Source organism: Ascaphus truei, chromosome 4, assembly GCF_040206685.1.
Source record: "Ascaphus truei isolate aAscTru1 chromosome 4, aAscTru1.hap1, whole genome shotgun sequence".
NCBI classification, from domain to species: domain Eukaryota; kingdom Metazoa; phylum Chordata; class Amphibia; order Anura; family Ascaphidae; genus Ascaphus; species Ascaphus truei.
This window is the reverse complement of record NC_134486.1, coordinates 422,557,281-422,572,280: the sequence shown is the minus strand read 5'-3', so window position 1 is coordinate 422,572,280 and position 15,000 is coordinate 422,557,281. Positions and strand designations below refer to the sequence as shown.

The 15,000-nt window shown below is 72.3% G+C and overlaps 1 protein-coding gene across 2 annotated transcripts in view; it reads right to left on the bottom strand.

Moving 5' to 3' along the window:
• The window catches only part of RRP36 (ribosomal RNA processing 36), a 150,857-nt gene that overhangs the window by 2,647 nt on the left and 133,210 nt on the right, over positions 1-15,000 (bottom strand). For both annotated transcript variants that reach the window (XM_075598838.1, XM_075598839.1), the window contains exon 7: positions 11,097-11,214. In XM_075598838.1, the coding sequence (XP_075454953.1) occupies positions 11,097-11,214 (118 nt within the window). The remainder of the gene's footprint in view (positions 1-11,096; positions 11,215-15,000) is intronic.

Below are 15,000 nucleotides of genomic sequence, written 5' to 3'. Positions count from 1 at the left end.
GGCCGAGCGTCAGCGACACGCAGGGGGACGGGCCGAGCGTCAGCGTCACGCAGGGGGAGGGGCCGAGCGTCAGCGACACGCAGGGGGAGGGGCCGAGCGGCAGCGACACGCAGGGGGACGGGCCGAGCGTCAGCGTCACGCAGGGGGAGGGGCCGAGCGTCAGCGACACGCAGGGGGGAGGGGCCGAGCGTCAGCGGCATGCAGGGGGGAGGGGCCGAGCGTCAGCGACACGCAGGGGGACGGGCCGAGCGTCAGCGTCACGCAGGGGGAGGGGCCGAGCGTCAGCGACACGCAGGGGGAGGGGCCGAGCGTCAGCGACACGCGGGGGGAGGCGTCAGCGACACGCAGGGGGGAGGGGACGAGCGTCAGCGACACGCAGGGGGGGAGGGGACGAGCGTCAGCGACACGCAGGGGGGAGGGGCCGAGCGTCAGCGACACGCAGGGGGGAGGGGCCAAGCGTCAGCGACACGCAGGGGGGAGGGGCCGAGCGTCAACGGCACGCAGGGGGGAGGGGCCGAGCGTAAACGACACGCAGGGGGGGAGGGACCGAGCGTCAGCGGCACGCAGGGGGGAGGGGCCGAGCGTCAGCGACACGCAGGGGGGAGGGGACGAGCGTCAACGGCACGCAGGGGGGAGGGGCCGAGCGTCAGCGACACGCAGGGGGGGAGGGGCCGAGCGTCAGCGACACGCAGGGGGGAGGGGCCGAGCGTCAACGACACGCAGGGGGCCGAGCGTCAGCGACACGCAGGGGTAGGGGCCGAGCGTCAGCGACACGCAGGGGGGGAGGGGTCGAGCGTCAGCGACACGCAGGGGGGAGGGGCCAAGCGTTAACGATACGCAGGGGGCCGAGCGTCAGCGACACGCAGGGGGGAGGGGCCGAGCGTCAGCGACACGCAGGGGGGAGGGGCCGAGCGTCAACGACACGCAGGGGGGAGGGGCCCTGCGTCAACGGCACGCAGGGGGGAGGGGACGAGCGTCAACGGCACGCAGGGGGGAGGGGACGAGCGTCAGCGACACGCAGGGGGGGAGGGGACGAGCGTCAACGACACGCAGGGGGGGAGGGGCCGAGCGTCAACGACACGCAGGGGGGAGGGGACGAGCGTCGACACGCGGGGGAGGGGAAGAGCGTCAACGACACGCAGGGGGGAGGGGCCGAGCGTCAACGACAAGCAGGGGGCCGAGCGTCAGCGACACGCAGGGGGAGGGGCCGAGCGTCAGCGACACGCAGGGGGGGAGGGGCCGAGCGTCAGCGACACGCAGGGGGGAGGGGGCGAGCGTCAACGACACGCAGGGGGCCGAGCGTCAGCGACACGCAGGGGGGAGGGGCCGAGCGTTAACGATACGCAGGGGGCCGAGCGTCAGCGACACGCAGGGGGAGGGGCCGAGCGTCAGCGACACGCAGGGGGGGGAGGGGCCGAGCGTCAGCGACACGCAGGGGGGGAGGGGCCGAGCGTCAGCGACACGCAGGGGGGGAGGGGCCGAGCGTCAGTGACACGCAGGGGGGGGGGCCTAGCGTCAACGACACGCAGGGGGGGAGGGACCGAGCATCAGCGGCACGCAGAGGGGAGGGGCCGAGCGTCAACGGCACGCAGGGGGCCGAGCGTCAGCGACACGCAGGGGGGAGGGGACGAGCGTCAGCGACACGCAGGGGGGAGGGGACGAGCGTCAACGGCACGCAGGGGGGAGGGGACGAGCGTCAGCGACACTCAGGGGGGAGGGGATGAGCGTCAACGGCACGCAGGGGGGGAGGGGCCGAGCGTCAGCGACACGCAGGGGGCCGAGCGTCAGCGACACGCAGGGGGGGAGGGGCCGAGCGTCAGCGACACGCAGGGGGGAGGGGCCGAGCGTCAGCGACACGCAGGGGGGAGGGGCCGAGCGTCAACGGCACGCAGGGGGGGAGGGGCCGAGCGTCAGCGACACGCAGGGGGGGAGGGGCCGAGCGTCAGCGACACGCAGGGGGGAGGGGCCGAGCGTCAGCGACACGCAGGGGGGGAGGGGCCGAGCGTCAGCGACACGCAGGGGGGGAGGGGCCGAGCGTCAGCGACACGCAGGGGGGGAGGGGCCGAGCGTCAGCGACACGCAGGGGGGAGGGGTCGAGCGTCAACGGCACTCAGGGGGGAGGGGACGAGCGTCAGCGACACGCAGGGGGGAGAGGCCGAGCGTCAGCGACACGCAGGGGGGGAGGGGACGAGCGTCAGCGACACGCAGGGGGGGAGGGGACGAGCGTCAACGACACGCGGGGGAGGGGACGAGCGTCAACGGCACGCAGGGGGGAGGGGACGAGCGTCAGCGACACGCAGGGGGGAGGGGACGAGCGTCAACGGCACGCAGGGGGGGAGGGGCCGAGCGTCAACGACACGCAGGGGGGAGGGGCCGAGCGTCAGCGGCACGCAGGGGGGGAGGGGCCGAGCGTCAGCGTCACGCAGGGGGGAGGGGCCGAGCGTCAACGACACGCAGGGGGGGAGGGGCCGAGCGTCAGCGACACGCAGGGGGGGAGAGGCCGAGCGTCAACGACACGCAGGGGGGGAGGGGCCGAGCGTCAGCGACACGCAGGGGGGGAGAGGCCGAGCGTCATCGACACGCAGGGGGGGAGGGGCCGAGCGTCAGCGACACGCAGGGGGGGAGAGGCCGAGCGTCAGCGACACGCAGGGGGGGAGGGGCCGAGCGTCAGCGACACGCAGGGGGGGAGGGGCCGAGCGTCAACGACACGCAGGGGGCCGAACGTCAGCGACACGCAGGGGGGGAGGGGCCGAGCGTCAGCGACACGCAGGGGGGAGGGGCCGAGCGTCAACGACACGCAGGGGGGAGGGGGCGAGCATCAGCGACACGCAGGGGGCCGAGCGTCAGCGACACGCAGGGGGGAGGGGCCGAGCGTCAGCGACACGCAGGGGGCCGAGCGTCAGCGACACGCAGGGGAGGAGGGGCCGAGCGTCAGCGACACGCAGGGGGGGAGGGGCCAAGCGTCAACGGCACGCAGGGGGGAGGGGACGAGCGTCAGCGCCACGCAGGGGGGGAGGGGACGAGCGTCAGCGACACGCAGGGGGGAGGCGTCAGCGACATGCAGGGGAGAGGGGCCGAGCGTCAGCGACACGCAGGGGGGGAGGCGTCAGCGACACGCAGGGGAGGGGCCGAGCGTTAGCGACACGCAGGGGGCCGAGCGTCAGCGACACGCAGGAGGGAGGCGTCAGCGACACGCAGGGGGGAGGCGTCAGCGACACGCAGGGGAGGGGCCTAGCGTTAGCGACACGCAGGGGGCCGAGCGTCAGCGACACGCAGGAGGGAGGCGTCAGCGACACGCAGGGGGGAGGCGTCAGCGACACGCAGGGGCCGAGCGTCAGCGACACGCAGGGGGCCGAGCGTCAGCGACACGCAGGGGGAGGGCCGAGCGTCAGCGGCACGCAGGGGGAGGGGCCGAGCGTCAGCGGCACGCAGGGGGAGGGGCCGAGCGTCAGCGACACGCAGGGGGACGGGCCGAGCGTCAGCGTCACGCAGGGGGAGGGGCCGAGCGTCAGCGACACGCAGGGGGAGGGGGCGAGCGTCAGCGGCATGCAGGGGGGAGGGGCCGAGCGTCAGCGACACGCAGGGGGACGGGCCGAGCGTCAGCGTCACGCAGGGGGAGGGGCCGAGCGTCAGCGACACGCAGGGGGAGGGGCCGAGCGTCAGCGACACGCGGGGGGAGGCGTCAGCGACACGCAGGGGGGAGGGACGAGCGTCAGCGACACGCAGGGGGGGAGGGGACGAGCGTCAGCGACACGCAGGGGGGAGGGGCCGAGCGTCAGCGACACGCAGGGGGGAGGGCCAAGCGTCAGCGACACGCAGGGGGGAGGGGCCGAGCGTCAACGGCACGCAGGGGGGAGGGGCCGAGCGTAAACGACACGCAGGGGGGGAGGGACCGAGCGTCAGCGGCACGCAGGGGGGGAGGGCCGAGCGTCAGCGACACGCAGGGGGGAGGGGACGAGCGTCAACGGCACGCAGGGGGGAGGGGCCGAGCGTCAGCGACACGCAGGGGGGGAGGGGCCGAGCGTCAGCGACACGCAGGGGGGAGGGGGCCGAGCGTCAACGACACGCAGGGGGCCGAGCGTCAGCGACACGCAGGGTAGGGGCCGAGCGTCAGCGACACGCAGGGGGGGAGGGGTTCGAGCGTCAGCGACACGCAGGGGGAGGGGCCAAGCGTTAACGATACGCAGGGGGGCCCGAGCGTCAGCGACACGCAGGGGGGAGGGGCCGAGCGTCAGCGACACGCAGGGGTGGAGGGGCCGAGCGTCAGCGACACGCAGGGGAGGAGGGGCCGAGCGTCAACGACACGCAGGGGGGAGGGGCCCTGCGTCAACGGCACGCAGGGGGGAGGGGACGAGCGTCAACGGCACGCAGGGGGGAGGGGACGAGCGTCAGCGACACGCAGGGGGGGAGGGGCCGAGCGTCAACGAAACGCAGGGGGGGAGGGGCCGAGCGTCAACGACACGCAGGGGGGAGGGGACGAGCGTCAACGACAAGCAGGGGGCCGAGCGTCAGCGACACGCAGGGGGAGGGGCCGAGCGTCAGCGACACGCAGGGGGGAGGGGCCGAGCGTCAGCGACACGCAGGGGGGAGGGGGCGAGCGTCAACGACACGCAGGGGGCCGAGCGTCAGCGACACGCAGGGGGGAGGGCCGAGCGTTAACGATACGCAGGGGGCCGAGCGTCAGCGACACGCAGGGGGAGGGGCCGAGCGTCAGCGACACGCAGGGGGGGAGGGCCGAGCGTCAGCGACACGCAGGGGGGGAGGGGCCGAGCGTCAGCGACACGCAGGGGGGGAGGGGCCGAGCGTCAGTGACACGCAGGGGGGGGCCCTAGCGTCAACGACACGCAGGGGGGGAGGGACCGAGCATCAGCGGCACGCAGGGGGGAGGGGCCGAGCGTCAACGGCACGCAGGGGGCCGAGCGTCAGCGACACGCAGGGGGGAGGGGACGAGCGTCAGCGACACGCAGGGGGGAGGGGACGAGCGTCAACGGCACGCAGGGGGGAGGGGACGAGCGTCAGCGACACTCAGGGGGGAGGGGATGAGCGTCAACGGCACGCAGGGGGGGAGGGGCCGAGCGTCAGCGACACGCAGGGGCCGAGCGTCAGCGACACGCAGGGGGGGAGGGGCCGAGCGTCAGCGACACGCAGGGGGGAGGGGCCGAGCGTCAGCGACACGCAGGGGGGAGGGGCCGAGCGTCAACGGCACGCAGGGGGGGAGGGGCCGAGCGGTCAGCGACACGCAGGGGGGGAGGGGCCGAGCGTCAGCGACACGCAGGGGGGAGGGCCGAGCGTCAGCGACACGCAGGGGGGAGGGGCCGAGCGTCAGCGACACGCAGGGGGGGAGGGGCCGAGCGTCAGCGACACGCAGGGGGGAGGGGTCGAGCGTCAACGGCACTCAGGGGGGGAGGGGACGAGCGTCAGCGACACGCAGGGGGAGAGGCCGAGCGTCAGCGACACGCAGGGGGGGAGGGACGAGCGTCAGCGACACGCAGGGGGGAGGGGGACGAGCGTCAACGACACGCGGGGGGAGGGGACGAGCGTCAACGGCACGCAGGGGGGAGGGGGACGAGCGTCAGCGACACGCAGGGGGGAGGGGACGAGCGTCAACGGCACGCAGGGGGGGAGGGGCCGAGCGTCAACGACACGCAGGGGGGAGGGGCCGAGCGTCAGCGGCACGCAGGGGGGGAGGGGCCGAGCGTCAGCGTCACGCAGGGGGGAGGGGCCGAGCGTCAGCGACACGCAGGGGGGGAGAGGCCGAGCGTCAACGACACGCAGGGGGGGAGGGGCCGAGCGTCAGCGACACGCAGGGGGGGAGAGGCCGAGCGTCATCGACACGCAGGGGGGGAGGGGCCGAGCGTCAGCGACACGCAGGGGGGGAGAGGCCGAGCGTCAGCGACACGCAGGGGGGAGGGGCCGAGCGTCAGCGACACGCAGGGGGGAGGGGCCGAGCGTCAACGACACGCAGGGGGCCGAACGTCAGCGACGCAGGGGGGGAGGGGCCGAGCGTCAGCGACACGCAGGGGGGAGGGGCCGAGCGTCAACGACACGCAGGGGGGAGGGGGCGAGCATCAGCGACACGCAGGGGGCCGAGCGTCAGCGACACGCAGGGGGAGGGGCCGAGCGTCAGCGACACGCAGGGGGCCGAGCGTCAGCGACACGCAGGGGAGGAGGGGCCGAGCGTCAGCGACACGCAGGGGGGGAGGGGCCGAGCGTCAACGGCACGCAGGGGGGAGGGGACGAGCGTCAGCGCCACGCAGGGGGGGAGGGGACGAGCGTCAGCGACACGCAGGGGGGAGTCGTCAGCGACATGCAGGGGAGGGCCGAGCGTTAGCGACACGCAGGGGGCCGAGCGTCAGCGACACGCAGGGGGGAGGCGTCAGCGACACGCAGGGGAGGGGCCGAGCGTTAGCGACACGCAGGGGGCCGAGCGTCAGCGACACGCAGGAGGGAGGCGTCAGCGACACGCAGGGGAGGGGCCGAGCGTTAGCGACACGCAGGGGGCCGAGCGTCAGCGACACGCAGGAGGGAGGCGTCAGCGACACGCAGGGGGAGGCGTCAGCGACACGCAGGGGCCGAGCGTCAGCGACACGCAGGGGGGCCGAGCGTCAGCGACACGCAGGGGGGAGGCGTCAGCGACACGCGGGGGGGAGGGGCCGAGCGTCAGCGACACGCAGGGGGGGGGCCGAGCGTTAGCGACACGCAGGAGGGAGGCGTCAGCGACACGCAGGGGGGAGGCGTCAGCGACACGCAGGGGGCCGAGCGTCAGCGACACGCAGGGGGGAGGCGTCAGCGACACGCAGGGGGGAGGGGCCGAGCGTCAGCGACACGCAGGGGGCCGAGCGTCAGCGACACGCAGGGGGCCGAGCGTCAGCGACACGCAGGGGGGAGGCGTCAGCGACACGCGGGGGGGAGGGGCCGAGCGTCAGCGACACGCAGGGGGGGGGGGCGAGCGTCAGCGACACGCAGGGGGGGGGGCGAGCGTCAGCGACACGCAGGGGGGAGGGGCCGAGCATCAGCGACACGCAGGGGGGAGGGGCCCAGCGTCAGCATCACGCAGGAGGGAGGGGCCGAGCGAGCGTCAGCGACACGCAGGGGGGAGGGGACGAGCGTCAGCGACACGCAGGGGGGAGGGGCCGAGCGTCAACGACACGCAGGGGGGAGGGGACGAGCGTCAGCGACACGCAGGGGGGAGGGGCCGAGCGTCAACGGCACGCAGGGGGGAGGGGCCGAGCGTCAGTGACACGCAGGGGGGGAGGGGCCGAGCGTCAGCGACACGCAGGGGGGAGGGCCGAGCGTCAGCGACACGCAGGGGGGGAGGGGCCGAGCGTCAGCGACACGCAGGGGGGGAGGGGCCGAGCGTCAGCGACACGCAGGGGGGAGGGGTCGAGCGTCAACGGCACTCAGGGGGGAGGGGACGAGCGTCAACGACACGCGGGGGAGGGGACGAGCGTCAACGGCACGCAGGGGGGGAGGGGACGAGCGTCAGCGACACGCAGGGGGGAGGGGACGAGCGTCAACGACACGCGGGGGAGGGACGAGCTTCAACGGCATGCAGGGGGGAGGGGACGAGTGTCAACTACACGCAGGGGGGAGGGGACGAGTGTCAACGACACGCAGGGGGGAGGGGCCGAGCGTCAGCGACACGCAGGGGGGAGGGGCCGAGCGTCAGCGACACGCAGGGGGGAGGGGCCGAGCGTCAGCGACACGCAGGGGGGAGGGGCCGAGCGTCAGCGACACGCAGGGGGGAGGGGCCGAGCGTCAGCGACACGCAGGGGGGAGGGGCCGAGCGTCAGCGACACGCAGGGGGGAGGGGCCGAGCGTCAACGGCACGCAGGGGGGGAGGGGCCGAGCGTCAACGACACGCAGGGGGGAGGGGACGAGCGTCAGCGACACGCAGGGGGAGGCGTCAGCGACATGCAGGGGAGAGGGGCCGAGCGTCAGCGACACGCAGGGGGGAGGGGCCCGAGCGTCAGCGACACGCAGGGGGGAGGGGCCGAGCGTCAGCGACACGCAGGGGGGAGGGGCCGAGCGTCAACGGCACGCAGGGGGGGAGGGGCCGAGCGTCAACGACACGCAGGGGGGAGGGGACGAGCGTCAGCGACACGCAGGGGGAGGCGTCAGCGACATGCAGGGGAGAGGGGCCGAGCGTCAGCGACACGCAGGGGGGAGGCGTCAGCGACACGCAGGGGGAGGGGCCGAGCGTCAGCGACACGCAGGGGGGAGGGGCCGAGCGTCAGCGACACGCAGGGGGGAGGGGCCGAGCGTCAGCGACACGCAGGGGGGAGGGGCCGAGCGTCAACGGCACGCAGGGGGGAGGGGCCGAGCGTCAACGACACGCAGGGGGGGAGGGGACGAGCGTCAGCGACACGCAGGGGGGAGGCGTCAGCGACATGCAGGGGAGAGGGGCCGAGCGTCAGCGACACGCAGGGGGGAGGCCGTCAGCGACACGCAGGGGAGGGGCCGAGCGTTAGCGACACGCAGGGGGCCGAGCGTCAGCGACACGCAGGAGGGAGGCGTCAGCGACACGCAGGGGCCGAGCGTCAGCGACACGCAGGGGGCCGAGCGTCAGCGACACGCAGGGGGCCGAGCGTCAGCGACACGCAGGGGGCCGAGCGTCAGCGACACGCAGGGGGAGGCGTCAGCGACACGCGGGGGGAGGGGGCCGAGCGTCAGCGACACGCAGGGGGGGGGGGCGAGCGTCAGCGACACGCAGGGGGGGGGGCGAGCGTCAGCGACACGCAGGGGGGGCGAGCGTCAGCGACACGCAGGGGGGAGGGGCCGAGCATCAGCGACACGCAGGGGGGAGGGGCCCAGCGTCAGCATCACGCAGGGGGGAGGGGCCGAGCGTCAGCGACACGCAGGGGGGAGGGGACGAGCGTCAGCGACACGCAGGGGGGAGGGGCCGAGCGTCAACGACACGCAGGGGGGGATGGGCCGAGCGTCAGCGACACGCAGGGGGGAGGGGACGAGCGTCAGCGACACGCAGGGGGGAGGGGACGAGCGTCAACGGCACGCAGGGGGGGAGGGGGCCGAGCGTCAGCGACACGCAGGGGGGAGGGGCCGAGCGTCAGCGACACGCAGGGGGGAGGGGCCGAGCGTCAGCGACACGCAGGGGGGAGGGGCGAGCGTCAGCGACACGCAGGGGGGAGGGGCCGAGCGTCAGCGACACGCAGGGGGGAGGGGTCGAGCGTCAACGGCACTCAGGGGGGAGGGGACGAGCGTCAACGACACGCGGGGGAGGGGACGAGCGTCAACGGCACGCAGGGGGGAGGGGACGAGCGTCAGCGACACGCAGGGGGGAGGGGACGAGCGTCAACGACACGCGGGGGAGGGGACGAGCTTCAACGGCATGCAGGGGGAGGGGACGAGTGTCAACTACACGCAGGGGGGAGGGGACGAGTGTCAACGACACGCAGGGGGGGAGGGGCCGAGCGTCAGCGACACGCAGGGGGGAGGGGGCCGAGCGTCAGCGACACGCAGGGGGGAGGGGCCGAGCGTCAGCGACACGCAGGGGGGAGGGGCCGAGCGTCAGCGACACGCAGGGGGGAGGGGCCGAGCGTCAGCGACACGCAGGGGGGGAGGGCCGAGCGTCAACGGCACGCAGGGGGGGAGGGGCCGAGCGTCAACGACACGCAGGGGGGGAGGGGCCGAGCGTCAGCGTCGAGGGGCCGAGCGTCAGCGACACGCAGGGGGGAGGGGCCGAGCGTCAGCGACACGCAGGGGGGAGGGCCGAGCGTCAGCGACACGCAGGGGGAGGGGCCGAGCGTCAGCGACACGCAGGGGGGAGGGGCCGAGCGTCAGCGACACGCAGGGGGGAGGGGCCGAGCGTCAGCGACACGCAGGGGGGGAGGGGCCGAGCGTCTACGACACGCAGGGGGGGAGGGGCGAGCGTCAGCGACACGCAGGGGGGGAGGGGCCGAGCGTCAACGACACGCAGGGGGGGAGGGGCCGAGCGTCAACGACACGCAGGGGGGAGGGCCGAGCGTCAACGACACGCAGGGGGGGAGGGGCCGAGCCGTCAACGACACGCAGGGGGGGGAGGGGCCGAGCATCAGCGACACGCAGGGGGCCGAGCGTCAGCGACACGCAGGGGGGGAGGGGCCGAGCGTCAGCGACACGCAGGGGGGGAGGGGCCGAGCGTCAGCGACACGCAGGGGGGAGGGGCCGAGCATCAGCGACACGCAGGGGGCCGAGCGTCAGCGACACGCAGGGGAGGAGGGGCCGAGCGTCAGCGACACGCAGGGGGGGAGGGGCCGAGCGTCAACGGCACGCAGGGGGGAGGGGACGAGCGTCAGCGACACGCAGGGGGGGAGGGGACGAGCGTCAACGGCACGCAGGGGGGAGGGGACGAGCGTCAGCGACACGCAGGGGGGGAGGGGCCGAGCGTCAGCGACACGCAGGGGGGAGGGGCCGAGCGTCAGCAACACGCAGGGGGGGAGGGGCCGAGCGTCAGCGACACGCAGGGGGGAGGCGTCAGCGGCATGCAGGGGGGAGGGGCCGAGCGTCAGCGACACGCAGGGGCCGAGCGTCAGCGACACGCAGGGGCCGAGCGTCAGCGACACGCAGGGGAGGGCCGAGCGTCAGCGACACGCAGGAGGGAGGCGTCAGCGACACGCAGGGGGGAGGCGTCAGCGACACGCAGGGGGGAGGGGCCGAGCGTCAGCGACACGCAGGGGGCCGAGCGTCAGCGACACGCAGGGGGAGGCGTCAGCGACACGCAGGGGGGGAGGGGCCGAGCGTCAGCGACACGCGGGGGGGAGGGGCCGAGCGTCAGCGACACGCAGGGGGGGTGGGCGAGCGTCAGCGACACGCAGGGGGGGGGGCGAGCGTCAGCGACACGCAGGGGGGAGGGGCCGAGCATCAGCGACACGCAGGGGGGAGGGGCCCAGCGTCAGCATCACGCAGGGGGGAGGGGCCCAGCGTCAGAATCACGCAGGGGGGAGGGGCCGAGCGTCAGCGACACGCAGGGGGGATGGGCCGAGCGTCAGCGACACGCAGGGGGGAGGGGGCCGAGCGTCAGCGTCACGCAGGGGGGAGGGGGGTAGCATCAGTCTCATTAGGGTAAGTGGTTTCATCCCTCTCCGCAGGTCACTCACCCCTCTTCAGGTAGAATGGTTTCTTCCCTTGCTGTGCCAGCTCTCTCTGCTGTCGCTTGAACTCCATCTCTCGCTCTCTCTGCTTCTGCTTCTTCCTCGCAGATTCCTCCTGCTGGTCCTGAGGGGGAGCACACGGGAGGTCAGCACGGGCCCAGTCATACCCATGCTCAGTGTCCACCCCTCACCACACTGGCTCTGCCGCTTCCCTGGCACGCTCTGCCCCCCCCCCCCCCTGCGTGTCGCTGACGCTCTGGCCTCTCCCCCCTGCGTGTCGCTGACGCTCGGCCTCTCCCCCCTGCGTGTCGCTGACGCTCGGCCTCTCCCCCCTGCGTGTCGCTGACACTCGGCCTCTCCCCCCTGCGTGTCGCTGACGCTCGGCCCCTCCCCCCTGCGTGTCGCTGACGCACGGCCTCTCCCCCCTGCGTGTCGCTGACGCTCGGCCCCTCCCCCCTGCGTGTCGCTGACGCTCTGGCCTCTCCCCCCTGCGTGTCGCTGATGCTCTGGCCTCTCCCCCCTGCGTGTCGCTGACGCTCGGCCTCTCCCCCCTGCGTGTCGCTGACGCTCTGGCCTCTCCCCCCTGCGTGTCGCTGACGCTCGGCCTCTCCCCCCTGCGTGTCGCTGACGCTCGGCCTCTCCCCCCTGCGTGTCGCTGACGCTCGGCCTCTCCCCCCTGCGTGTCGCTGACGCTCGGCCCCTCCCCCCTGCGTGTCGCTGACGCTCGGCCTCTCCCCCCTGCGTGTCGCTGACGCTCTGGCCCCTCCCCCTGCGTGTCGCTGACGCTCTGGCCTCTCCCCCCTGCGTGTCGCTGATGCTCTGGCCTCTCCCCCCTGCGTGTCGCTGACGCTCGGCCTCTCCCCCCTGCGTGTCGCTGACGCTCTGGCCTCTCCCCCCTGCGTGTCGCTGACGCTCTGGCCTCTCCCCCCTGCGTGTCGCTGACGCTCGGCCTCTCCCCCCTGCGTGTCGCTGACGCTCTGGCCTCTCCCCCCTGCGTGTCGCTGACGCTCTGGCCTCTCCCCCCTGCGTGTCGCTGACGCTCTGGCCTCTCCCCCCTGCGTGTCGCTGACGCTCTGGCCTCTCCCCCCTGCGTGTCGCTGACGCTCGGCCTCTCCCCCCTGCGTGTCGCTGACGCTCTGGCCTCTCCCCCCTGCGTGTCGCTGACGCTCTGGCCTCTCCCCCCTGCGTGTCGCTGACGCTCTGGCCTCTCCCCCCTGCGTGTCGCTGACGCTCTGGCCTCTCCCCCCTGCGTGTCGCTGACGCTCTGGCCTCTCCCCCCTGGTCACGGTCACGGGAGACCAGGACTGAAATCAGGGATCAACTCGCCAGGCAGAAACACAAGAGTTTATATAATGTATTTATTGGAAACAAGTATCCACAACTACACATATAAACCGCACACACATCCTCTCGGCCAAGAATGAGAGCTAACAGCCAAAGCCGAGCTGAAGCCGACTAGGGATCTCACTCCCCACCTTGTTATACACTACCCACCATATTGCAACATTCAGGGCCAGGTGCTGGCTGCATGCCCAGGCCCTGATTGGTGGGTAGGAAGGTGCTGGCTGCATACCCAGCCCCTGATTGGTGGGTAGGAAGGTGCTGGCTGCATGCCCAGCCCCTGATTGGTGGGTAGGAAGGTGCTGGCTGCATGCCCAGGCCCTGATTGGTGGGTAGGAAGGTGCTGGCTACATGCCCAGCCCCTGATTGGTGGGTAGGAAGGTGCTGGCTACATGCCCAGCCCCTGATTGGTGGGTAGGAAGGTGCTGGCTACATGCCCAGCCCTGATTGGTGGGTAGGAAGGTGCTGGCTGCATGCCCAGCCCCTGATTGGTGGGTAGGAAGGTGCTGGCTACATGCCCAGCCCCTGATTGGTGGGTAGGAAGGTGCTGGCTACATGCCCAGCCCCTGATTGGTGGGTAGGAAGGTGCTGGCTGCATACCCAGCCCCTGATTGGTGGGTAGGAAGGTGCTGGCTACATGCCCAGCCCCTGATTGGTGGGTAGGAAGGTGCTGGCTGCATGCCCAGCCCCTGATTGGTGGGTAGGAAGGTGCTGGCTACATGCCCAGCCCCTGATTGGTGGGTAGGAAGGTGCTGGCTACATGCCCAGCCCCTGATTGGTGGGTAGGAAGGTGCTGGCTACATGCCCAGCCCCTGATTGGTGGGTAGGAAGGTGCTGGCTGCATACCCAGCCCCTGATTGGTGGGTAGGAAGGTGCTGGCTGCATGCCCAGCCCCTGATTGGTGGGTAGGAAGGTGCTGGCTGCATGCCCAGGCCCTGATTGGTGGGTAGGAAGGTGCTGGCTACATGCCCAGCCCCTGATTGGTGGGTAGGAAGGTGCTGGCTACATGCCCAGCCCCTGATTGGTGGGTAGGAAGGTGCTGGCTACATGCCCAGCCCCTGATTGGTGGGTAGGAAGGTGCTGGCTGCATGCCCAGCCCCTGATTGGTGGGTAGGAAGGTGCTGGCTACATGCCCAGCCCCTGATTGGTGGGTAGGAAGGTGCTGGCTACATGCCCAGCCCTGATTGGTGGGTAGGAAGGTGCTGGCTGCATACCCAGCCCCTGATTGGTGGGTAGGAAGGTGCTGGCTACATGCCCAGCCCCTGATTGGTGGGTAGGAAGGTGCTGGCTGCATGCCAGCCCCTGTTGGTGGGTAGGAAGGTGCTGGCTACATGCCCAGCCCCTGATTGGTGGGTAGGAAGGTGCTGGCTACATGCCCAGCCCCTGATTGGTGGGTAGGAAGGTGCTGGCTACATGCCCAGCCCCTGATTGGTGGGTAGGAAGGTGCTGGCTGCATGCCCAGCCCCTGATTGGTGGGTAGGAAGGTGCTGGCTGCATGCCCAGGCCCTGATTGGTGGGTAGGAAGGTGCTGGCTACATGCCCAGCCCCTGATTGGTGGGTAGGAAGGTGCTGGCTGCATGCCCAGCCCCTGATTGGTGGGTAGGAAGGTGCTGGCTACATGCCCAGCCCCTGATTGGTGGGTAGAAGGTGCTGGCTCATGCCCAGCCCTGATTGGTGGGTAGGAAGGTGCCTGGCTGCATGCCCAGCCCCTGATTGGTGGGTAGGAAGGTGCTGGCTGCATGCCCAGGCCCCTGATTGGTGGGTAGGAAGGTGCTGGCTACATGCCCAGCCCCTGATTGGTGGGTAGGAAGGTGCTGGCTACATGCCCAGCCCTGATTGGTAGGGTAGGAAGGTGCTGGCTGCATGCCCAGCCCCTGATTGGTGGGTAGGAAGGTGCTGCTACATGCCCAGGCCCTGATTGGTGGGTAGGAAGGTGCTGGCTGCATGCCCAGCCCTGATTGGTGGGTAGGAAGGTGTTGGCTACATGCCCAGGCCCCTGATTGGGTGGGTAGGAAGGTGCTGGCTACTTACCCAGCCCCTGATTGGTGGGTAGGAAGGTGCTGGCTGCATGCCCAGCCCCTGATTGGTGGGTAGGAAGGTGCTGCTGCATGCCCAGGCCCTGATTGGTGGGTAGGAAGGTGCTGGCTACATGCCCAGCCCCTGATTGGTGGGTAGGAAGGTGCTGGCTACATACCCAGCCCCTGATTGGTGGGTAGGAAGGTGTTGTGCTGCATGCCCAGCCCCTGATTGGTGGGTAGGAAGGTGCTGGCTACATGCCCAGCCCCTGATTGGTGGGTAGGAAGGTGCTGGCTACATGCCCAGCCCCTGATTGGTGGGTAGGAAGGTGTTGGCTGCATGCCCAGCCCCTGATTGGTGGGTAGGAAGGTGCTGGCTGCATGCCCAGCCCCTGATTGGTGGGTAGGAAGGTGCTGGCTACATGCCCAGCCCTGATTGGTGGGTAGGAAGGTGCTGGCTGCATGCCCAGCCCCTGATTGGTGGGTAGGAAGGTGCTGGCTGCATGCCCAGCCCCTGATTGGTGGGTAGGAAGGTGTCTGGCTACATGCCCAGC